Consider the following 27,077-nt stretch of genomic DNA (forward strand, 5'->3'; position numbering starts at 1 on the left):
TTGTTAAATGACATTTAATTGACTGAATGTAGGCCAAAGACAAAATAAATTGTACAACGGTTTTATGCATTAAAAATGTCAAAATTGATCAAAATTGTTATCAGCATTGGCAGGAGAAAGGTTTTTGTCAAGACGCAACAATAAATGAATGAAATCTTTACGACATAGTTACTATTAATTAGGGACCAAGCCAGCGACCGCTGGAGATCCCTATTGTATTTGCTATGTTTCTTATTATTTTTAGCGCCTCTGACTGCGTTTTTGCCCCCCTGAACATATACGAAAACTCAATTTTATTTGGCAAAGTTGTCAGGCCTGGTGAAAAATTGGATATTCTTTGCGTCGCTTCTGGGTCGGCCACTAGGTGGCGCTACTATCATAAAAAGTCTGTTTAGGCTAATAGCTTCTGCATAGTTTGTCGCACATTCAAAAACCTTGTATCCACGCGTTCGGTGAATGGAGCTGAATCTTCCCATATAGGCCACGCCCACTTCCGTCGATAATTTTTTGTTCCGTTAGAGCGGGAAATGTCCTTAAACTACTTTTTCGTGTTCCTCCTACACGCTTTGTCCCATTCGCACAAATTTTTTCACATAGCACCTGGGGACCGTCCTGGCAAAAAAAGTTATTTGAAGAATTTTGATATTTAAAAAAAAAGCACGTTATAAAATTAGCACTTCCTGTAAATCTTTCGTCAAAAAAGGAAGTGGACCATTTCTCCACATTGGTATGTCCGATTGACACCAAGCTTGGGTCCATAGTTCCTAATGTCTTCCTTAGGCATCGTGCACAATTTCAGGCCTTTGCCAAAAAGTGGTGCTCTTTAAAATGAAGAAGTTCATATCTCCGCATCGGCACGTGTGATTAAAATGAAACTTGGTACGATGCTTGCCCATGGCTCCCTGAGGCTCACTAATAAATGTGTCAACAATCCGCCACTAGGTGGCGCTCTGGTGGCATGGTAAATCACTGTGCGGAGATCGTAATAGTTATGAATATGAAATTCACAGGGCATGTGTAGACTGGTGCCTGTAGCTCACATACCAAATATTGTGTTTGTCGTGTGTGTAGCACCCCCTAAAGGATTTTTAAAAAGCAGCATCTGCTTCAAAATTAGTCAGTACAGTCAACATATGTTGTTGATTAAAAGTTGTGCTATTTGTGACTGTACGTTGAAGGGCGTGTCTGTGGCATCCCGTCAAAGTTGGCCACGTTGAATCGAATGTCAAACTGTGATGCCATTTCCGGCATTTCAGGGCTTCTATATTAACTAACTCCTTCTACAGATTTTATCAGATTGACTTCAAATTCGATCACTGCAATCCAGACACGTTGGTGATCGAAAGTTGATCCAATTTTTACTGTGCGTCAAACGGCGTGTCCGTAGCGTGGTGCTGAATTGCCACGGTTCGTAGTGAAGTGTCTTCCTATGAACGCATAAGTCTTTTGCACAGTGTCTGAAACGCGTGAAAATGTAGAGCTGTCTCCCCCTTAGCTTCCAGCGATGAGGGTTTGGGTGTTAGGCGACGTGGTTTGGCGCAGCTGCAGCGGGCAAGGCCCCGACATGGGGAGATGGCGAGGTCCTGCCCAACGCTGCTTGCAGCTTTAATTATTGATCAAATTCATGAACTCATGCTGAAGCTAGCCAGCTACGCCAAGTAATAGCTGGTTCCCAGGGCATTCCAAAGGATAGGCTGACATTACTCACTGAAGACAGTTGGTTAACGTTAGCTTGATAGCATTAAGTTACCCACTGCGTAGGGTTATTAAAACATTAAAGCACAAATGACCACGCCTCGTAGATATAAGCAGTGCCACAGTTTTCTGGGTATAACGCAGTCACAGACTGTCGTTTTAAGTTGCGCATGTGTAAATATGTGGGTTACAGCGGCACAGGCCAGAAAAAAAACAGCACGCACCATCTTTGTAATTTTAGAAACATGACGGACTCTGTAGAAGAGGACCCGCTCCCTCGGTAGATAAAAATGTCTCCTTCTAAGGTAGCAAAAACGCAACGATTCTTATTTTCAGGTGATTATTCACTAATGAAAACATACCTATGAATATTATATTCCATTTCTGACAATAGCTTCTGAATGTTACACACTGGAGCTTTTAACTTGATTTTTTAGGTGGGCCTTTTTTAGGGGGCTAAAATACATTTTGTTGCTGCACCTACCCAAAGCAGTGCATTGCTTAGCTTCCATGCCAGTACTCCTGTCTGCTTCTTTAAACTGGGGACATGCTGACTGCAGTACGCTGTAGGTAATGCACCGACTATGGATAAGTACCTCATACAGCCCCTTCCAAAATACCTGAACTATCCCTTTAAGGATGTATATAAAAATGGCAGCATTTGATACTTGCAGTATTTTGATAGCCACTGCTCATACTACAGTTCTACCCCACAATGTTCTCATTTTCATTAGTTAGAGCAACTAAAATGTGTAATGGTGGAATAACAAAAACAACAACAGTTTTATCTCTTGATAATATTAATAGGCATGAGCAAAATGTTAGAAACCCTGAAAACCACCAAAGTTTAACAGCAACCCAATGCACCCTCATGCACTCCCACAAAGAAGCCATGTTAACCCTGCCTATGTCCGTGTACTACGCCAGTGGGCCAATCAGGTGGGAAAGTTAAGTACCCTCTCTAGGCCACTCTGTGTTGTGTTTCTATGCTGCTCTGCACAAATAAGATCCTGAGTGTCCAGGATAGAGGATGGGGTCTGTTGGAGGGAGAACAGGCAAACACAGAAAAATGGGAAACTCAACCAAAAACTACAAGTTCCAAAAAGCAAAACTGAACTGAAAGGGCAGAAATGAGATTAGACGGGACTGCATTGTTGGGAACAGGTGACAGGAGTAGTGGTTTTAAAGGTTTATCCAGACTTCGAGTCCTTAGATGTAAAGTTAATAGAGTACAGATTACAATATGCAGATAATGAGGTTGATCTTTTGGACATGTTCACATTACTCAGTCAGTGATGTGATGTGTTGTTATTACATCAATAACTGTATTTCACAGGCACAGATACAAAGTTCAGACAGAAACCTAAAAATAGCACAATGACAATGAAAAAAACAAGACATTAAAATGGAGAAATAATAGCGAGCAGATCAAATACGCATTCAACATCTCAGTCATGTTACCTTCTTCATGTTGGCACCCACATAACTCTTGGCCTCCTCTTTGAACTGTGGTAGTCTGAAAGAAAAAAGACACACCCATACAAGTTAATTAAGGCAGTCTTTGGGGAAACAATCTTCTGACATAAATCTATGAGTGTTGCAGGGATGATGTTGCAGAACAAAACATGAAAATCTTTTATGCTTGTGTTAACCACAGACTTTATTTTAGGCATCTAACCAAAAACCCATTCAAAAAACCCACTGACTTCAAGGAGAGCATCCTCCTTATAGATACAGGAAATTAAAAATTATGAATTTGTAAATAAAAAAGGTATACATTGTGTTGCTGATGACTTGAGGAGCTGTTAACTGCATCTGTGTTTCTTCTTTTATTTTAGAATCTGTATGGTTCAAATGCTAGGTTTTTAAAAAAGAGCAAACATATTCCATGTTAGAGAGATCAAATCACATCAAGTTTATTGTCACATACACAATGATACAAAGTGCAGTGTATAGTAAAATCTGTCATTTTTTCCATCTTAAGTATTCGGAAGTGGGCAGATCAAAACAATCTGAGTTGGTGAACAGTTTGGTGTAGGAGGTGGTGTGAACAGGTAAAATTGTTACCCACAGGTTTTACCATTACAGCTGTGTGACAACTGGGGGCATGTAGCTTAAAAAACACAAGTCTAAAAAAAAAAGATACTATTAGCTGCATTATGGGAAATGTAGGATCCAGAGTTTTTGGAGCTTGACCCATATCAGGACCAAAAGGCAGTAGGTCAGCAACTACGATTAATTGCAATTCCCACTAATTTTGTGGAAAAATCATTTACCAGGACCTTTCCAGGACTTTTATTGAAAGTACAGGACAGCACTTGCTGACTAACTGCTCATTTACCAGTAGGTCTAGTATGGACACATTCCATTTTTTTCCTCCTTGTTTAATGATACAGATTAATGATGAAGTGTCTCAGGTTCATAACAGATAAGTGGTCAGCGTTCATGAGATGCTCCATCTTAATTCAACGACTTTTCCACTGCTTACTGTAACATGACTGTGGCCATAGCCAATAACAGTTCTACTTAAGTAGAATTAATTTGACATAAAATTAATCTCCTCACTTATTAGCCTGTTATAAGAAGAAGCAGAAAGTCTTTGCTGCACGCCCAATTACCATTTCTGTGCGTGTATTTTTTGACCACAACAATAAGACTTTTTTCCACTGGGCTTTCATGAGAATTCTGCTTCTGGCTCCGAAAACAAAAAATCGCTGCAAGTTTGTAAATGGTAAATGGACCTGTACTTGTATAGCGCCTTTCTAGTCTTCTGAGTACTCAAAGTGCTTTTACACACATTCACTCAGTCCAGTCCAGCAAACAGAAACTAAGTCATTCATGCACATTCATACACCGATGACGCAGCATCAGGAGCAACTTGGGGCTCAGTATCTTGCTCAAGGATACTTTGACCAGCAGCCGGAGGAGCCGGGGATTGAACCACTAACCTTCCAATTAGGGGACGACCCTGGGAACCCTGTTGAATGATTTAATATTAATAATTTAACCAATTAATGATTTGGCCTATAAAATAGAGTCCAGATGAGACCATAATGGCATCTTCAAATGTCTTGTTCTGACCAAGAGATTCAATTTACTGTCATAAAAAAACATAAGACGTTCACATTTGAGAAGCAGGAACCAGTGGAATTTTGCTATTTATGATTAAAAACGTAGCCATATGTTGAGATTATCATAATTGTTCCAGACAATTAAATATTTCAAATCTGCCTATTGTTGGAACCCCAAGCTCAATGGAAATGAAATACTAAATTGTGAGAGCCATAGTGTATTTTCTAAACCTAAAACAGATGAAACAATTTACACAAAAGGTATTTAGATTGTGTCCTGAGGCAATATCACGGTGGGAATCTCAACATTTTAAACCTGAGCCAATAAACTTTTCCAACATTTGATGAGCAATACTGGCTGCTGTTCTCAAGGTATTACAGCCTTTGTGTGTGTGTGTGTGTGTGTGTGTGTGTGCCACTAGGTTTCTGTGGATTCTAAAGCTCTGCTGGAAAATGAGATGTCACCAGCAGTCACGCACACATACACACAGACAAACAAGGAGCCGGCAGCCCCCCTCCTGACATTAACTGAGCGTTAATAGAGTGTTGTCTTGCGAGCATGATTATTGGATGATCTGTGGGTCCAACAGATTAACATGCCTAATACTTTCAGCAGGCAATCTAAGACTCCTTCTGAGGAGCTGAAGAGAGCTGCTGCTCATTATTCTCTGATGGGGGGCGGAGGAGAGGGGAAGCCCAGACCCTCTCACATCTCTATTATCCAGGGTCTGTGGACAAGTGGGGGGCTGGGAGGGCTGAACATGAGCAAAATGAGATGTGGGGCTTGTGTGTATGTGTGTGAGCAATATCAGAAGGATGTAGTAAAAAGCCCACACTAAATTTATATCTGCTGTCTATGCTCAGGGATGCCTCTGTTTACGACTGTGGCCGCCAAGCTTTTCTATTTCCATGCTCGCACAGTAAAATCTTGTTAGGACATGATAACAAGGTGCCATACAAGAGTCCTGCCAATAAATAAAAACAGGCCAAGAATGCGGGGGGTGAGAGTTGGTGAATGGTGACAAGCTTGGCAAAAACCAACACTGGACTTCAGTGGGGGAAGATAACCCATCACTTTGTGACAAATCCTGTTTCAAATAGACTTGGTGGAGACGCCTTCAAACATCAGGCGGATAACACCAGAACTTTATTTTGAGCTCTGTTTGTTCTTCAGGTGTGCTCCTCCACATTCAAATGAGCACAGGTTTTTTTTAGGGCTGATTTTCCTGATTGCTTCTGTCTGGGATCGCTGGCAATGCTAATTCTGTATGTGTGCCTGTGTGTGTGTGTGTGTATATGTGTATGTGTATGTGTATGTGTGTGTGTGTGTGTGTGTGTGTGTGTGTGTGTATATGTGTGTGTGTGTGTGTGTGTGTGTGTGTGTGTGTGTGTGCGTGCGTGCATTGCGTGTGCGTGTAGGTATGCTTCTTAGTATTTATGGGGCTTGGAGCTTTGCTGTCAAAGCAGAGACCAGCTTCATCTATATGCAGATCATGCTGCGTGAAGCTCAATTGGCTCATCCGCTTGTCTGTGACTGAATGTGACTGGCACTCTGATGCATCTGGATGGTGGTTTGTGTGTGTGTGTGTGTGTGTGTGTGTGTGTGTGTGTGTGAGTGAGTGTGTGAGTGTGTGAGTGTGTGAGTGTGTGAGTGTGGGGGGGGAGCTCTTATGCTAAATGCCAAAGGAGAAATCATGTTATGGCATTAGTGAATCAGTGGCCCATTGACCCTGTTCACAGTACAAAATGAAATTCATGAGCTTCAAGGGGAATAATGAGGCCTGAGAGACAGATATATGCAGAAAACCGTCCATCTATAATCTAGAGGTGATGAAGGAGCAGTGGCAGTCTGGCCTGCTCTTCTTCCGTGGTGGACCAACTTAAAGATCCCCTCCAGACATGTATTATGACACATACAAATAGTCGGCTTGGAAAAGTAGTGGGGTTTTTTTTTTGCAAAAAAACATATGATTTCTTTATTAAAATCCTTAAAAAGTACTACTCCTTCCACCTCGCTAAAAATTCCAGAATCTATGAATATTCAAATGTTAATTTCTTCCTTTCTCTTCTTTTCCTGTAAAGTCCATTCCAAGTGGATGTGCACTGGTGGCTTCAAGTTAATGTAGAAGTTGCATACTGGACCAGGAATGACTTGAAATCCCTAAAATCTAATTTTCAATGAGCACAGCAGTAGATGATGGAGCTGCACAATTAATTGAAATATTAATGAAATATGGCCAAGTGAGATATAAAAATAGCAGAAGCTACAATATTTTGATAAAAAGGTAAAATGAGTGACAAACTAAACCAAAATAGTGAAGTACTGTAGTTCTGAAAAGATTTTACAAATCTTTTAAAAATCTTTAACTTTTCCTCTTTAAGGCTTACATTTTGTCAATTTCTTCTCTTCAAAGCCTAAAGTAATCTCCTCACTAGTCTCCCAGGCTCTTACTTTTTTGTCACTAATTGTGAATCATATTGCAATATCTGCACAATAATCACAATATGATGTTCATTATCATTTCATGCAGCTCTAGCAGATGACTGTGGAAACATCTTTCTAGCGTCAAACTCTGCACATTCATCATTGTGCACAGTGAAGATCATCAAGAAAAACCACCGACTTGAAACTACTCTTCACTTTCCTTCATTTTGAAGCAGCATTCATGCATCAATTGTAGCCCTACAGGTGTTTTTATTAGATAGCTCACCTGAAAAAAAAAGTCCCTAAACAGGCATCATATTTAACATATACAAATAAACTGGGTGTTAACATACTGAATCCTAAGTTTACACATTAAGGTGTATCTGAACTCTAACATCTACTGCATCTATCTTCACCACTATCACATTCATTTACCTGGAGAACAGTAGCTGCACCATGTCAACCAGTGTATGTTCAGCTGATTTCCTGAGGAGCTCTACAAACACAGAAGAGAAGCAGACATTAGAAGCAAACAGAATAAAATAGACAACCAGACAGAGAGACATTTAGACACACTTCAAGGTAGAGCTAATAGAGCAGGAGCAGTCACGTCTGGCTGAGTTTGAACTGGGGGCTGGTTTATGCAGGCGGTTTCTAATTGTTCTCAATTAAATAATAGAAATGCAAAGATTTTTTTGTCATTCATTCTCAATTTGACCATCCCTTAACCAGCAGAAGACTACATATCCAAACTTATGAGAAAATAGCATGCAGGTTAATTATAATAAATAGGTGTGTTATAACATATGTACTTTCAATGTTTTTAGCAACTGTTATCACTTTGTCTACCTCAGTATGTATGATGTTTGAGTGGTAGGTGAATATATGGTGTGTCTGTTTGCCTACAGTACTTCTTATTAATTTATTATGTTACCTCTTTTAATTTATTCATGGCATTAAAAACTTAGTTTATAGCATATTTTTAATTGGCACCAGATTAAGACATAAACAGAGTTTCATTGCATTGATTGATTTTATTTTTGCATATGACAATAAAGCCCCCTTTGAACTCCTTTAAACTATACAAGAGATAAATAGAAATTCCTTTCTTATTGTCAGAACAAGTTCAATCTCACCCAAACTGCTCCTAACAAACTGTTAAAAGTCCTTGCAGTGGTTTCCAACATTTTGGCTCATGTCCACTTAAAACGAAGCAAAACTTATGATCCTACATCACACGTTTACTAGGTTAAGTATTAACTGACTTTTCTCAGATTGCTGGAATGCAGTATTTTAGATTAAAGCAAAAATGTTACAGAAAGTCTGAAAGACAAACATAATCTTTTGAGTCATAGATCCTATTTTTGATTGTATTCCTGTCCTATTAGTCATCTTATGAAGCTTCAGATTTATCTTGCACAAACCACAGGAGTTGCTTACATATTTTGCAGTATGAGTTTATTTCTTCCAAGAAATGACTGTCATGAAATACTCACCACTTAGACGCATCTCGAAGCAGATCCTGAAGCAGGACTGCATGATCTCACAGACAGACTCGTTGGTCAGATGGGCTCCAACTGGTGTCAGCAGCAGAGTCCTCAGGACCTGAAACACAGTATCATACAGCACTGTAGCAAACTGTAAAAATTCATCAATCAGGTTCATCTAACAAAAAACTCAGACTGAAATCATACAACTGCTTACTCCCATGCATGCAGGTTTTGTTATAGAAAAAGACTGTTCAAATCACTCCACAGCCATAACTTATAAACATTCTGGACACATAAAGAGGAGCTTGAACAATGTGTGGTTCACTTCCCAAGCAAATGCTGGGATTTACTATGAAGATGAAGGGAAAATATGCTGTGCCCAAAAAGATAAAACTTTGGAGATGTTTGTGACACTCATGGTGAAATTAAGCATCCTGTTTCCAGAACTACTGCAGTGCTAAGTGATATCCTGAACATACCTTGTTGTTGTTTTTAGTTTGAGATGTATTATTCATTTATTTATAATGCTCTTTTTCGGAAATCATTTTCCAGGAGTTTTTGGCACTAAGATCCACTAACATGTTACTCCAGAGTCATTTTAGGTGATGACATAGCACATTAATCATATTTTTCTGATTATTTGTAAGTAAAAATAAAATAAATAAACAATATAGAAATTCTTCTTCATTGTACTTGCTTGTGCAAATCTAATGGAATTTATTTAAAGTTGCTGTAACAAGGTTAAACTATAAGGCTCAGAAAGGTCTGTTACTAGAAGGTTGCTACACTATACTGGATTCTCTTGTACAGGGATTGAGACAACATGGACCTCGTTTGTCAGGTCCTTCAGTACCTGTAGAATTTTCATAAGCACGACTTCATCGCTGGCAGGGTCCGTTCCCACAAATCTAGCATGGGTGACTGCGTCTGCCATGTTCTCAATGGCCTCTGCAGCTGCTTCATGGTTAGCATCTGCAAACAGACAAGAAAAACACACAATTTTCTCAAAAATTCACACTCCAAAACAAGCTGGATTAGCTTGATATAATAAGAGCTTTTCATAGGCAAGAACACTGAAAGGAAGCCATGTTATTGAGGGCAACAGACACGATGTTCAATGCAGGTTAGGTCATGACTTGGCTGGAAACAAAATGGCAAACGGGACACTGCACGGGACACTGCTGGGAAGTAGCAGGAGCTGCTGCGTTAGTTTACACAGGTGTACCTAATAAAGTTGACAGGTAAATATAAAGAGAACAGATTTCCTTCACAAACCAAAAAAACTGCAGCCCATTCACCCCTTCTGCTTATGGCCTACACAGGAATGATAAGCTGCAACTTCTATATCTGAAGTCAATTTTCCATTGGAGCTCTGTGAATGAACAGACTATTCCACAGGAATATTACACTACAGCTATAGAAGCTGTAGTGTAACATCACCATATAATAATATCTGCAGCTGCTATGTCTACTGCTTCTGCTCAGAGAAGACTTTGGGTGCACAGCGGGTGGTGGGACTACAGTGTGGACTTCCTCTTTACTCCCATGGCTTGATAAGACTTGATAGAATGAAACAGGACACCTTCATATACTGGTAGGCTGCTCACTTCCACCATCCAAGGAAAGGTGGTAGAGCAGTGTGTAACTAGCTCTGCCTGCGGTGCATGTGGTGGAAACCTGCTCCAAGTGTTTAAATTCAGTTTACCTTCAGAATGACAATCAGAATGTGTCCCCATTCCAGGGGTAAGAGAGAGAGATTTAAGAGAGGGGGTTCCAATGTGGTGCCTGGTAGCACGTGAGAATGTTCTTAAGGCACACCCATTTGAACGTCAGTATATTTTTTCGAAATGTTATTGTGATGACTACTGTCACACAGAACAAGAATATTACGCAGAGAAAAAGCAATGTAATTTTGTTTTGTAACAAGTTTGATTTTCTTTTCTTTCGCACTCCAAATAAAGGCGTCAACAGTTCACATTATGTGGAACAGACATCACATCACAACTTATGATGGACCTGTTGATTGCTTGTGTTTCCCTGTATTATATGACAAAGGACATACAAATTATAGACAATGTGACCACAGTGAGATGGGATGATTGAAGCCATCTACGCTCTTTTCAAAGCCCAGAAAAACTTTCATTTTACCTCCAGAACACAAGAGTTGCTCTACCGCTGCCTACATCAGTTTGTTTGTGTACATCCTAACAGAATGGACCGGACTTGAGCCCCGGGACAGGTAGCTGAGATGAAACCCTGTCAGTGTGACCCCGATACCCCTGGGAACTGTTTGAATGTCACTCATTTGCATGTCGGTATGAACTGTTTCAATGCAACAAATTCACAGGCGAGTATTTCACATTTTCGTCTCGTCCCTGCTGGCTATCTTTTTTCTCAATTTGTTCACTTCAGTACAAACGGTCTTCATTGTGTAGAAACATTTAAATACATTTAAATATGTAATATTAATATATGATAGAATTTTATAAATTAAAAAGTATACTGAGACTAGCCTGTACATGTTCTCAGTAAAAACCGTGCTTCCCTTCTGCCCCTCTACATTTGGCATTCATTCTGTGTCCCAAATGGATCCCTAAGCTCTTGCCTTTTGACTTTAATTGCCTTTGAATTAATTGTTTTACCTGGATAAGGCGAGCTGAGTAAACTGACTCTCATTCATATCAGTAGATTTATCATAAGATGCTTCAGTGTCAATACCACAACTAGATAAAAAATTACTTCCACACCCACAATTCCAAATCAAACTGGTTCCACCCATATGAAAATAACTCAAAGTAAAAATGCACGCTATATATATAAAAAGGTTGGAGATCCTTGATCTAGGAAGTGGGGGGTAATGATTGTGGGTTAACTCAGTAACCATGAACACAGCTCCAGCAACACAAAAACAGAACTAGACAAATCTAGTACGGTCCATCCAGATTGTCCTTCAAACCCTGCGATCTAATGACCAGATGTGGCCTTTTGTTGGAGGCAGGCTGGGACAAATTGGCTGTCAGAGCAACAGGAGCCAGTGTTTTTGAAACCCGAGCGGCCGGACAGCTATCTGCACAGAGCCAGCCTGTTTTCCTTTCCCATCGCCCTAAGGAGCAGCAATTCATTAACTAATAAGCACAGGGGGAAAGAGAGGGGAGCGGAAGGACGGCGAGGGTGCAGATGAGGATTTTCCAAGTAAAACAACAATGTAGCCTGTCAACATGAAGACTCTATGTGGAAAAGATGGACAGCTTAGGTGAATCTTGCCTTATGAGCTAGTGGATATTAGATAAATAATGGTACTGCTTAGGAAACTACCCACTTAGCAAACGCACGGGACATTTTAGTAATTGGCTGCTGTAGTGCCGACCTGTAGTACAAACAGTATATCAGTCAGAAGTTGGTTAATGGATGACAACTGGTTTATGCGTGGTTGAGACAAAGCAATGCCAACGTCTCTCCAGAGGCGAAGGCGACAACAAGCATGGAAGTTGTGCAGAAAACATCCAACGTCCAGACGCAGAAACTGGAGCCACAGTGGGATCCAGCAGAATGTCAGAAGTGATATAAAACACTAATCCTTCTCTTGGCACAAAGTCTATACAAGCAGTGTCTAAAGGAGGGGTTGGGGGGGCATTGTTAAAATAACATGGGGAAAGGAGAGGCTCTGTGTGTGTGTGTGTGTGTGTGTGTGTGTGTGTGTGTGTGTGTGTGTGTGTGTGTGTGTGTGCCTGAGGGTATGTGGGCAAAGTCAATAGGGGGTTGAACCAGCTGCCACATAAAGCAGTTTAAGTAATATCAAACTCTGGTCACAAAAATCAAAGACGTGGCGTGAGTGAGCGTGAGCAGAAAGGGCAGAGTGGATGCTTTTTTTTTTTTTTAAACGTGCAACACACAAAAAGCTCTCGAGCTGCACTCTGCATAAGGGCCAATACATCTTTAGAAACCAAACAAAGGGACTGCTGCTTTTTCCATGCTCAGAGAAGAAAATGAGTTTGTTCACCTGTTCATCTTCTGAATAGCACAAGATCACCTTTCAGCCGGGCCGCTCTGTTCCCGGCTGTCAGTGTGAACATGAGTAAACGCATGGAATACATATATTTATAGCATTTTCTTGTTGTTGTTGCAATGATGTAGAAGTATCAAGTTTAAAGTGTGAAAAAAATATCTTGTATCTTTCCTGTGAATTCTGTTTTAAAACAACAAGAAAACTAAAGTAAAAATATCTTAAAGCAAAACCACAATTAAACCAAAGAACATAGAATAAGTGACAGACAAAGGTTATGTTGAAGTTTGAGCGCTCTGAGCAGGTTATCACTCATCTGCTCTGGATACTGAATGCAACAAATACATTTTAAAATTAAAATAAAAAATACATTTAAATCTTTGTTGTAATTTGTAACATGTCTATATTTCTTTTCAAACTTTTAGTTTTCTCACTCTCTCTGGAGGTTTATTTATGTCTCACTTTATCATTTTTGATGCATTTATTCATTTATACATTCATAATAATTAAAAGGTTACTCGAGCTATTTAGTATTACATTTCCATAAAGGTAAAGGACCTGAAAGAGTGAAATTTATAACCCTGATTACATCATTGGGCTTTTTTCTCAGATTTTTAAATCAGTGCTATTTTTCTTTAAAATGTTATTATTATTCTGTTGTTTTTTCCTTTTAATTTTTTTTAAAAGGAAAAAACTTTTCATTTATTTATTTTTCTTTACACATGGTTTATGTGGATCTTATGTTTGGTGTTAAATGTATTATGTATCCTTTAAAAGGGAGTTGACTGGTGAAGGCGTCAGCAAGAAAAAAATGTGCCTTTTTCCTTCGATTTTCTGTGTATGGATTTTGCATAGGAGGTGTTGCTCTTTTCTTGATTAAACTACATGGAATGTTGCTGCTCATGCTAATTATGCACTTCTTTAGTCTATTATAACTGCCATTTTATCCAAGAATAACAATTTATTCAACCCTAAAATCACAGGCTGGCTACAGCTGTACTCTAAGCTCATCTCTTCTGCCAGTGGCTGTGGTTTAAGCCTCCGCTGAGCCTCGCTCTGAGCCCTATGTGGTCTGGTGACGGTGTGGCTGCTAGCACCACAGTGAGGGGCTTTGCTGACTCTGCCGGGCAGGAGAGACCGAGGGAGAACCAGGGAGTAACAGGGGACGAGAGATGAGCAGTGGGAGAAGAGAGGAAAGAGCAGAGATCTGGATATCTGTCAGCACTGAGGCTTAGTTTGCTGCTCCCACCATGCCAGTAGACCTCAGGCCACAGATTGAAAGGAATTACCTCACACTAAAGGAAATGACTGAGTGTGTGTGGGAGACAATTGACTTTGCCTTTCTCTTGGGCCCTAGACAAGCAAAAAAAAAAATGTAAAAGAGGAAGGGGCAGGGGAAATGTTTGCAGTGACACACTGAAGGGGAGGATCAAATTCAACACCCAGGATGAAGAACTGAGAGGGATGACAGCGTCATGTGTGTAAACCTAAACTGACCTTTAACGTCAACACACTCCATCCTTTGCTGAAAGCTTACAAGACATATAATGGTAACATGACACATTGAGCAAGGATCACAGAGCAGTACCAAGAGCAAGTCCACCTACAGAAGCATCTGTCTAACTGCGGGTTATAAAAACAAACAGACCTGAAGATGAAGTATCACGTGCAAAGCTAATGCTGAGCAACATTGTTTAAGATCATCTGAATCATCCACCAAAAGTGTTCATCAAATACTCAGATGTCAGATTTTTGGATTTCTTCCTAGCCAGAAGATGGCAGTACTTGACAACACCAGTGATGTTGTAATTTGGGTCCATTTCCCACTCACTTTTACCCCGCTCTCATAAAGCCAGTTTTATACATCCTACTTCAGTTATGATTTCTTCAACAACAAAAAAAATCGGCATGTACTTATAATTAGTTAGTACAGTCTTCATTCTCCTTTATTGTCAATATTTTTGTAATGAATGTTATCATTATTAACGGAATAGTATGTCATGATTTTCTTGGAATTATGGGAAGTCAATGCAAATTAAAATAACAATCAAATAGTTTTTAACTGTACTTTTGCCTACTGTATGGCGCTTAAGTTAGCTGTATCTATGAATCTCTTTATCCAACTGTGAAACAAGGAAAATCTCCAAATACAATGTGGCAACCATCAGCAACAAACTTTCAGACAGGATAATACAGCACTCACCTCTAGATGTAGTCTATTTTATTTTTTAACACAAAACAAATCTGGTATGTGTTTGACATAAATGTAAAATTACTGTGCTCACTTTAAATAAAATCAAAAACTGGACATTAAAAAAGGGGGCACTGTTTGAGAAGAATCCCTTTTTAAAACTTCAGTGGAAAGTTATGCTATATTTCTCAGTTATATAGATGATTTAAAATGACTGCCTGGTACCGTTGCATTCTCCTTGGAAATCTAAATCTTCTACATAGTCACTCCACACTTTCATGAGAAAATATGTCTTTGGTCTCCTCTGGGAGCTTCTGACACATTCTTCAGATCAAGTTTCAATACTCTTTGAACTCGCATTCAATATGGCATGCACACCGCCCCCACTACAAGAAAAAAAGATGGATGCATGGCTAAGTAAAACTAGAAGAGGTATTTGAGGAGCAAAAGTCAAACTGATGGCGCAGGGTTAATAAAGTTGTTGAACCACTGTCATATTTCCTCATCTTCACGGCTAGAGGAGAGCGAGAGCCGTTGCCTTGAGAGCTGCATCACCGCGACCGTGTGCCCCCCGTAGAACAGTGCTGATGAGATGCTGGCAGTGGTGAGATGGCGTCAGGATGCGGGTGGTGGGGATTAAGGGAGCTGGTGTCAGGTCTGGAGTGACAGACAGAGGCTCTGGGACTCAGGGAGCGATTTGTGAGGTGATCTTTAAACAGATATTGTGTGTGTATGTGTGTGAGCCTTGGCAGACAGTCCTTTTAACATGCACTAGGAGGAACTTCCATATCATTCAGTCTGGAAAGCATCGTCATCTGCTGGTCTTCAGTTTGGATGAACATCCAAAAATTCCTGAACCCTCACCTGTTCCAGAGATTGTTTCACTTATATGTGCAAAACTTTTTTTTTTTTTAATTTCAAATGCAATCGCCAAGGGTTGCTAACTTTCACATAATAAAAAGAAAACTACAAGCTACTGAAAAGGACCCAGAAATGCCTGGCACATCTCTAGTAGCGAGCTCAGTCTGGCAGTGACTGCAGCTGTTTTGCCAGCAATGTAACATTGACTCAACTGCTGCTATTTAGACTAACATCTGGTGATGCATGCTCATTTCACACTTAACAAAACAACTGGCAGACACCGGGCCATATTTCCATGATGAGGCTAATGAGGACAGGCAGTGCTGACTGTACGCCAGCACAAGTCAGCTTCTGCATCGATGATGAGAGTGGACCATTCCTGGCATTCCTGAGCTGACCTGACTATCAGCAACAGCAATGGCTAACATGTAGCTTCACAATGGTAAACAATAAATATGACCACAATTTCAGTTGCACACTATGTGTGTTACAAAAAGTGATTCATGATTATATACTTGAACACGTTGATGGCATCTCCACCTAGTATTAACATGCAATCTGTATCTGGATAAACTCTGGATAATAGGTGAGGATAACACATGAAAATGGCTGAAGATGTCCGTAGGCTACATTTCAGAAGCCTTGCAAGCTAAGCTAATGGCAGTGGATAAGCTTGCTAGCACTAGTAGTAGTTCAGCTACCAATCGTCAAACACTGTTTCGCACCTCATAGCTGTCCTAAGTCTCAGAAAGCCATGGTGCTGTATGGGCTGCCACTCTTCTTTACTTTTTTTGTTGTCTGTAGAGGAAGGGCTCGACTGTAGCTTTTTGAAGGGCAGCTTGAGATAGCAGGAAGAGCTGGAGCTGGGTGACCTGGGATATATCTCAGGTGGTGATGAACCACAGTGGCTACAGACTTATCTGATTAAAATAAAAATGTTGACTAGCTCACAATGGTTCTGCATCTTTCTGATTAGAATTACAGTATATTATGGGTTTACAATACTTCTTTTCTGTGTTAACAAGTCATCAGACCTTCACAGATTATCGACATGTAAAGAGAAATAGGGACCAGCAGCCTGTTGCAGCAGCAGTAAGTTCAAACTTAGCCTATTTATAATGGAAATTATTACTAAGTTGTGATTTATACATTACTAAAATTAAAACTGTTGCGCTACAGAGATGTTACAACTTAATTCTAAGTAACGTTAATAACTTAAAACCTACACAGTAGATCAGCTGTAAATCATAAAATGTCACAGATTTATATTCACTGATGGTGAAACAGCACTTTTTCTGCCACATAGAATATTTTTTTCATTATTGTAATTGTAGCCATCAAGAAGTATTTCAATATTGATCTAGCTCACTACGATGTGCTACAATGCCAAGTGGCTAAGGACAGCCAGAAACCTACTGGGCACGGTAACCATAGTGATGGAACAAAATCTTTTATGTTTATGTTCCATTTTCAAGTGGAACCATGCTGGTTCTCACTGCTTCATGCATTCTGCAAGTGTTCTCAAGCTTCTGACTGGTACTGTAGAGACATAATATGTGTATGCTTCACAACTAAAACTGCAAACATCATCAACTATAAAAATGTTGTGGGGCCAATTTATTAGATGATTTAAGTATGTGCTTTCAGGGTAAAACTTTACCTAACAAAAGAAAAAAAATATTGAAGAAATTGATTGATGACAAGATTTCTCACCAATAAGGCCATAGGAAAGGAACTTGTTGACAGAGGTAAGTGCAAGGCCTGTGATTGGTCCAGTGGTGTCCTCGGAGCGCACTACTTCTAGGAAGGGCCTCAGAAAGACGTTGGGTTCAACATCTGACAGCTCTGAAGGAGGAGACAGACACACACAACAGTCAGTCACGTAAACACACAACCTAAGATCACAGAAATCTGATGATATATTCATATATAGTTAATAACCCTTAAAATATTATGTCAACATCAGGCTGTCACATTTCAAATACTGTGCAGGATAAGAAGCAGTTTGACACACTACAGAATATACTGTTTGAGACACTTTTGAGCTGATCACAAGTACAATTCTCAAGGACAAAAAGAAAAAAAGAAAACATATTATTAGACAGTTTAAGTGAAATCAGGTTCCCGAAGTCCTAATGCTTGATTCTTATTTTTTGTCCAAGGACAGTGAAAAAATATCTAATATTTGTGTGTTTTAGCAGCCTGTAATGATCAATATTTCCCATAAGTCTGTCGTTGGTGAGTTTTACAGATACAGAAGAAGTACCCACGCCACTGTGCTTATAATTCTTTCATCATTGTTGAACTTTTATAAATTAACTAAGACTTCAGTTTTTTGGGTGACTGCTTCAGTGGAGCTGAAACTCAGGATCACGCTTCATTTCTTTCATCAAGACCGATGAGAGAAATGCTGAATGAGTTACAGATGAAGGGTAACTCGAATGTGACGTGTGACTGAATTACTTCAGCTCTGAACAAACCTTTCAGTACAAGGATAACAGATAAAAATACCAAATATCATAATTCTCTTTTTTTTAAGACAATTTTACTTTCAAATATCTCTGCTGCTCATATTTGTCTCCTGTATCTCTACATCTCACGGCAAAGCCACACTGCTGCACATACAAACAAGCCAGAACAGAGCAGTCAACAATGCTGTGCAGAGTTTAATGTACTATTCCCCTGCACTCTGTATGACGGTCTGTGTAAACAGTGCTGGTGCCCTGAGGGGGCCAGATCAATGAGGAATTAACATCACAAGAGGCAGAACCTTAGAGAGAGAGAGAGAGAGGAGAGAGAGAGAGAGAGAGTGTGTGTGTGTGTGTGTGTGTGTGTGTGTGTGTGTGTGTGTGTGTGTGTGTGTGTGTGAGTGAGTGAGAGAGAGAGAGAGAGAGAGAGAGAGAGAGAGGGGGGTTGTATGTGAAGCGAGACAGAGATGGGAAAAGTGAGAAGTCAAGAGGGTTCAATATTTTGGGAAATATATTCTATACATACTGATTTTCTTACTCAAGATAAAAACTATTTATGTAGCATTTCCGATGTAAAGATGAGTAGAGCATAAAGACGTGAAGCAGGTTGAAACAGGAACTATATGAATTAAATTGAATTCAACTGAATGTAAGTATACTTTAAACTGTCGGGAGTTGATATATTAAATTTAAAGTTCAAATTTGCCTTGGCAATAAAAAAGGCTGTTCTTGAATGTCACTGACCATCATTGTATGCTCCTTTTTTAACAAAAGTATCGGTTCATGCAGCAGTATTGTAAAAAAAACCTAAACGATACCCAACCCTAGTGGGCTGGTGCTACTTTTGTTTCCCTCGCCTCTGAAACAGAAATACCAGAATGAAGAGAAAATGCAGCATTTGTGCTGCAAGGGTCATTACATTTTGACCTTTATTTAAATTTTGAAATAATGATCTTTTACTAAACAAAATATAATGAACCATTAGATAATTGACCATAGCAAAATATCTGCTAGCAGAAGCAAACCATAATCAGGATTAATAAGCCGCGCCAACTAAATCCTACATTATTAAATCCAGCTGCATTGTGAGAGGCAGCAGATCTTCCCCTGTAATCAATTCACAGAGAAGAGAGCTTCGCTGGGCATTCCACTCTGGGAAACCACCTTTGGCCGATCCACCCTGACTTCAAAAATCTCTCTCTTTCTCTGGAGAATTCAGAAAGAAAGGGGGTCGGGGGGGGGGGAGCAAAAATACAAAACAGGTAAAACAACAACGGAGAAAATTAGTGGAGTCACGCACGCTGCTGTGAAATGTTGTGCCAGTGGAGTGCTTGCCACAGCAATACCGCAAGGATTATGGCTTTCTTACGAGCAGCTCCGCTCCAGACGAGAAAAAACAACTTGGACATCAAACAAGCCGAGCAGAGTGTCCAACCAATGTCTAGAGTACACATGTGACCGCTGTGCATTAGCGTGTGATATCCGATACCCCTGCGGCTTGTTTAGAAATCAAATATGAAATAATTTGGAAATTTACACAGTCCCTTTATCGGCCGCCAGGTCACTTTCAGGCCTTGCTTTCAAAAGCAAATCTCTTGCTTTGTGCTTTATTGAATATTTTTTCATCTGGTCTTTTATTTTAGTTATTGTTAAATCTGAACGCTTGGAGCAGTTTTGGTTTTAAGGGTGAAGGGTGAGGCCGAGTGTAAATTTAGAAACGACTGCACAAAAATAAACAGTTTTCTCAATGAAAGATACAATAAAAACAAAGTTAGGAATTGGAAAAATAAAAATCAGCGTCAACTCCAGAGTGAGATAGCTTTGTCGGTTCGATTCGTCCATCAGCTCCATAAAACTTTTTAAAGAGGGTTTTTGTGTCCCATTACTTTACAGTGTAGTAAGGGTGGAAGGAGAGTGCTCAAATGAATCTGTCAATAGACCCTGATGAAGACTTCATCAGATGCGATCACCCTGTAAGTGCTATGGCTGCGTTCCCAAAGACCACAGATTGGAAAACTCAATTGTGTTGTATTGATCCAGCTGGCCATCGGTGAACACAGGGCTGACTGGAGCGGTCTGTCAGTGGCCACCACCAATCTTCTTATATAAAGTCTAAATACAGGCTCTGTACTTCAGCTCAATCTCCGGGGCTTGTGGAGTGGAGTGAAATAAATAACGACGGCCACAGACGTGGTGAGGCAATCATTCTATAACCAGGTTAACCTCTGGCTGACATTGACCAAAATAAAATAAAAAATGCTGGATTAAAGCAGCTCACACAAGCGTGCATGTCGCCAGCTAAGGGCTGGGTTTGCCGGGTACAAGTCCTAATTTAAGAGTGTGTACAAGTCCAACTCGGGTTCAGCTTAATTGGGGAAAAAAAGAGGTTTGTGAAATGAGCCCATTACGATTCACCATGAGCCTAATCCTATCTACCTTTACCACGCTGGAGCTCCTCCTTTCTGCTCGGAGCTGCAGTGAGAGTATCCAGCCATGTGTGGATTACCTCTCCAAATGACCCCAGCAAAGAGAGAGAGGGGAGGCAGGGGGTGAACCTTTGCCCCCCAGGAGAGCACCTCGGGATGAGGCTTGCTCACCGCAAAACAGAAGCCATCTTTAACACATGCACATCTATTGGCACTGGAGCAGAAAAGGCTTAGAACACAAGGAGCAACAGCATGAGATGAATCTGAGCTGCAGACACACCGCATTGTCCAGACAACAGAAGGGGGTAAAAAACTGCACAGAGAACATGAAATAATGAAACACAAACAATATCTATACCCGAGTGGACCATCTCAATGGAAAACATACAAATATTTCAATGTGGAGTCTCCAAAGATCTTTGAAAGGCTTTCTAAGCAGAGTCAATAGTTATACAAACAGGCTGTCTTCCACAGAATCACAGTGTAGAGGAGCTGAGCACTAGAAGCAAAATATCTAGTGCTTTTAATGGCTGACACATCAAAACAGAGGAGGATTACATTCTTATGGTACTGGCATTGCAACTGAGTAACTTCCTTGTCTTACAAAAGCAAATTAAACAAAAAGCACACTGAATATTGTCCAAATAGTACAAGAATGTTCCAACACTTAAACATGTCAAATCAAAACCAAGGCCCTACAGTGCTATTACTTGGTTTGCATATGCTAGTGATTCTAACGGTGGGGGACAAAACTATTATTTTCTACCTATGTGAGTGACAGGGTTCAGTGACAGTTATTTACTGGTAGGCCAAGAATTGACACATTTAAGCCCAGTTTTATTCCTCTTTTATGATGCAGGGTTCATGATGAAGAATCATTACAGGTCATCAGTGTTAATTGGGCCCTTTTTCAGGACAGACAGGTTGATGTCGAAAAAGACATCAGAATTGTTTTTTAGTTGTTACAAAGAGACTGCTTTGGAGTTTTCTTGTGATTAAAGTATTGAGTTTAATGGAACAATCTTGCTGATCAGGTTGCATTAATTTAACATATCACCTTCACAGTTTGAATCAATATTTGGATCGAGTACCTCATTTTGAAGAAGAAATCGACCAGAACCTCTTTATGCTTTTCTAAGCAGCCACGCAGAGATGCATTGTTAGAAACGCATCAAAACCTTGGTTTTCCTATAGTAAGGCACACCTAGCATTCACTCTTTTTAGCTGTTTTTAGACACATAAAAGTTAAGATATTTTCAGCTTTTCAGCATAAAGGTACAGCGTTGTGCCGCTTGCAAATTAAATCAATCAAATCAAGTAAGAGGTGGGCTGTACAACTTTACCACCTCCTTCCTGTTTTGATGCCACTTACTATCCCAGTAAATGGGTTAGACTGTGAAAGAGCTACATATCAGGGGTGTAGTGGAGGTAAACCCAAGTAACCTCAGTCATCTACCTCTTTGAAATGAAGCTAGAGTTTACTCACCTATAGTTTCAATACAGTTTTTCGGTTCATCGTATTTGATAACCCTGTTACAGTGATTGTGTAACGGCGCTGTGAAACCTTTCTGTTCTGTGCAATCTATAGACAACACATAAATATTCAATAGTGGTTCTGACATAGCTGGACGTAAAAAATCAATGCATCTCTGTGCAGACAGCAGCAGACATCTGTAAAGAAACAACCTTGTTCGGCTTTTACATCTGTGACATGCACCACACACACACACACACACACACACACACACACACACACACACACACACACACACACACACACACACACACACACACAAATCTCGAAACAAAATGACACCTTCTAAAAGGTGCAACAGAAGCAGGGAGAGGGGCAGCAGAGGATGAGGGAGAAGTGAATCTCCCCTTTGACCGACGCAGCGGCCCAAAACCAAACACTGATGGTTATTGATCTGGACCTCTTCAGCTGCTAAAATTAATAGTCAGGGTCCTTGGTTGCATTGCCAAGGCTCCTCGTGCTGAGGAGAGAGGCGACGCTTTAACAAGACCAGCAAGGCTAAATGAAATCCAGGGAGAATTCTGCTGTTCATCTGCTGAACAAAGTCTTGCAGGACAGTATTCTTATACATCTGTCGGGAGAAGTTTGATGAATGTCAGCTCTCCTCAGCCATCTGCCCCCACCCTTGTTTCATTCATTCTTCTTTTCTGCCCTCAGTCTCTGTATTCTCCTGAATGAAATTGACACTTGTAGAAGGGGGCAATTAGGATGGAACAACGCTATAGAGCTCCATATGGCCATTTCATTGGGCCACAGTGGTATTTTATAGATGCTTGGAACAATGCCTCTGCGCAACCTAAACAGGCAATTTGAAAGCCCCGGAGAAATTAAAACTTTTCTAAAATGCTTGGGAGGATGGCTGTAATGGCTACTGCAGGAGAGCATTTCCTAAAGGGCTACATGGAATATAGTTTGCATTTGTATTTACCAGAACACTCTGACTGGAAGAAGCTGAGAACCAACAGCCCTAAGCTCTTAAAGCCTAATCAATCACAAAGTCAATCAAAACATGTCTTCACACTGCCTCTTCAGAAAAGTAACAAATGTAATAGCTGGTAAGTCAGTCAAAATACAATTGCAATTAAACAAGTTTGCATCCAAGTCCACAAAATACAGCGTTTACCCAGATAAGCTAGTTATACCATGACTTTAGCCTAGTAGGTAAATTATTTTCTTCTCTGTAACTATGTCATGTCTTTTAAATGCCTTTTTTTTATGTTTGCAATACTCGTACATTAAATTGTGGTTATCTGCTGTTACAGTGTGTAATAAAACCAAAAGTAAAATGAGAGAAGTAAAACCATATTTTTAAATTAGCATGTTATTTGTATAAAAAAACATGTCAAATTTTCAAACTTGTCTTGAAAAAGTTCTAAGCTAAATATTAGGCCTGGCCTCTTAATCTCAAATACGGTAAAATGATCCAGAGATTCTCAGGATCATTTGCTGCAAACTTAACTGTGAAATACTATGTTATGGGGTAAGGCATTAGCATGTCACAGGTGCTGTCACCTACATTGCCTACACCTAGTTGGTGGCGATGTCATTCGATACCAAGTTGGTTTTGATCGTTTCAAAAGGCTACGTCATTAACAACAAGCCCCCACACGAATCACCTGCTGTTGTGGAAATGCAATCACAAGTGAAAAAAAAACCTATTATAAAATTGACGAAGAAAGTCCCACACAGGTAGATAAAAACCAAAAAAAGCGGGGCAAGCTGGTGAGCAAATGTGAACAGCAGCAGGTTGGGGCAAAGGATTGGGAACATTTTGTGCTGTATCATCAAGTCACTGTTACTGATAAAGGAATGGAATCGAAATAAAAAAAAAGAATCTGTAAAAACCTTAGTGGGACAATTTTAAATGACTAGCACTCATGTTATCAGTGTTATCCCGTGTCTCCCCATAATTTTTCACTGAGAATCACAGAACTCCCCCAACTGCCTGTCTTCCATGCTTTATCTGCCACAACTGAAGTCTCCCCATATTAATGATGACACCAGTGAAGACCAAACAAACACAAAGCACTGGTGGCAACCTCTGACCTAAAGGGCTCTGTTCAAACTACCCTTTGACTTATGCTACTCATTAAGACAAACTGAAGTTGCTGCCCTGGGAAGACAATTTTTTAGGAGGCATTTGCATTACAGCAAAGGTGATAAGGTTTGTACAAAGGCTTTAAGGAATGTAGGCAATGCACTCAACTACAATGTTGTAGGCACTTTAAAAAAGGCGTATTTAATTTTATCTGGAGTTCAAACGGCAGTTTTTCTGCAGTTGAACCAGATAATTGCAGTTATTGTGTTACAGTGTATAATATCTTTAAAAATGACCTTTTATACCAATCCCTGGCATGTAGAGTTGGGCGATAAATCAAATTACACAATTTTTAAACATAAAGGTCAGTTTACTAGTCATGGGATTACTCCTCAACCTGTGAAAACATTTGTATAGTGACTCTGGAGAAGGTTTGTCGAGTATGAGAAAATAACCCTGATAATGTAAGCAGAAAGCTTGCGTTACAAACTGAAAGCGTTTAAAAGACAACGAACAGCGCAGGACACTTTCAGGAAATACCTGCAGGTGACTGGACGAACAATCTATCTGTTACTGTTTATCATGGGCGAACTTCAACCACGACACATATAACACGCTAAAACTCTACGGCAACCTCTTTAGAAGCCGTCGTTGTTTTCTAGCAAGCGATTACTTCTCACACACATTGTCACTTACACACCCGAAGCTCATGCTGTAGCTGCCACTAGTTCCTCACTGGACACTGGCTGGTCCGAACCACTGTGGTTGGAAACAAAGGCATAACTTGAAGACTGGCAAGATGGATTCTCAAACGAGAGCAGTACACACACAGAGCCGAAGAGAACGAGTGAGAGCTGTAGAGCCAGATTATTATTATATTATCAGTCCCTCCAGAAAAACGTGTTTATGCGATCGCATTATTCAATGCATAATCAGCCAAAGTCCGCATATTTAAGCGGGGGCCGCATTTTTTCAATACGCCGCACTTTCGCCACATAAATTGCAGATTTCCGCGCAAAATATGCAGGGTTTGCATGATTTCATAATCACCGCATTTTCGTTGCAAAAAAGTCAAAAAGTTGAAAAATGATGCGTTTTCTACAAGAGCAGCCATGGGAACGTTATGAAGTGACGTAACTACGCGACGTGAATGTCATGGAAAAGCTGCAAATCCCGCGATGAAGCCGCAGTTTTTGCAAGTTCCCGCAATTTCATTGCATAAAATTGCATAAATTGCCGCATATTCCATCGCGTTTTTTAAGAAAACGTGCCGCATAATCAAGGATTTTGCCCTGCAACTAAATAGGGGTTTATTTGGGCTAGCTTGACAACAGGGAATATGGTAACAAGTTGATTCACAGAGGCTCAACCAAGACTGTTACTCCGGGGAAGATGAGAAGGGACAGGCCAGAAAAGGAGAGGCGTGAAGTAGGAGGGTCCAATAAAGACGGTTTCGGTGGGTTTTAGGTTCTGTTGAGTTTGACTGAGGAGTGTGTTAAGATGATAATTAAGCTGTCTTAATTAAGTAAAAGAGTTAAACTTGGACTAGTGCACTAGTGTGCACATACATGGCAAATATATGGGCAATCACTGGTTGTTGGACTGACAGTGGCTGTTAGGAAAGTTTTAGCATATCTCCCAACGCAATATTCATCATCATGGCATCATGGGGTATGTAGTCTAGACTAAAATTCACATTCTCAGTCTCTGCTGTCTGTCCCTACTTAAACTTAATTTTTGAATTACAGTAATATATTACTTTAATTCTTACCACTTTAATTGAATTAATTCAGTTTTCGCTTTCGTTCGTGCCCAATATACAAATGTCAAACTGTGAATTTTATTGCTCTCAGGAGAAAAAGCCTCTAAAATAACATACAGACCAGGGATCTCTAGAAGAAATCTCCAATAAAAACGGCGATTTGACCAAAACGCTTTATTAGGTTCAAAGAATATTCCTTTCAACAGAATTGTGTTTCACTTCTAAAAAGCAGAGCCAGTAAAAATAAAGAAGGTGCATTCACACAGCATGACTTCATTACCAAACCTTGCCTGGGCTAGAGCCTGCCAGCCACTGCGCTGCTTTGCACCTGTTATCCTGTACATAAAATGTATTTTCTATGCTGCATACTTTGCACAGAGGCCACACTATTCCGGCAGGGAGCTGGCCGGGCCCCAACATCCACTTAATGTGTTTCACAGCCTGCTGTCCCCACTGTGATGGATGGACATACTTTACACTCAGTGTACTTATAAATAACGGATGTTTTATCATGCTGAATTCAAACCTCAGGGATTGCATATGAACATTTCTGTATGAATGTGTAGTGAAATATTTTGTGAGTTTATCTTTGGTGGTAAAATATCTTTGTTCTTCACTGGAGCTGACTAACTCTTTATAATTCCTTGAGATGACCTGCCTTGCCATAAATGCAGCCATCTAATCCAAATCATTCCATTTAATTTTGATTCATAAGTGTTTGCTTGTAGTGTCACAGTGAGGTGCCCTTCAGATCAGGCAGGCTCGTATTATCACTTCTATTTCCAGAAAAACAAACAGTGGGGAGCAAGACGCTCAATTTCCATCCCATCCTTTAACCATGTACCCTTGCCAATGTCAGTGTCTGTCTTGGTTAAGATGTTGGGCAGGTAAAAGGAGACTGGGGATGAGGAATGTACCGGGAAGGAGGGAGGGGTTGGGGTAATGAGGTTTTGAGGGCTTGAAGCTGGGTACAGTATAGGGTTAAGCTGCAGATGGCATCCATTCGGCAGGATAAACCAGCACACATGCTTGGGCTCGGGCTGGATTTCACACCCCTCTTGATGAGCACCGCCATCCACAAGTGCAAGGAAAGAATGAGGGATGGAGGGATGG

The 27,077-nt window shown here is 40.2% G+C and overlaps 1 protein-coding gene across 1 annotated transcript in view; it reads right to left on the reverse strand.

The window, feature by feature from the left end:
* gbf1 (golgi brefeldin A resistant guanine nucleotide exchange factor 1) overlaps positions 1–27,077 on the reverse strand; it is a 104,255-nt gene that overhangs the window by 42,536 nt on the left and 34,642 nt on the right. Inside the window, 5 exon segments of the mRNA XM_051422690.1 lie at positions 3,157–3,211; positions 7,627–7,687; positions 8,688–8,796; positions 9,535–9,653; positions 17,450–17,581. Coding sequence (XP_051278650.1) covers positions 3,157–3,211; positions 7,627–7,687; positions 8,688–8,796; positions 9,535–9,653; positions 17,450–17,581 — 476 coding nt within the window.

Source organism: Dicentrarchus labrax, unplaced genomic scaffold (genome assembly GCF_905237075.1).
Source record: "Dicentrarchus labrax unplaced genomic scaffold, dlabrax2021, whole genome shotgun sequence".
Taxonomy (NCBI): Eukaryota; Metazoa; Chordata; class Actinopteri; family Moronidae; genus Dicentrarchus; species Dicentrarchus labrax.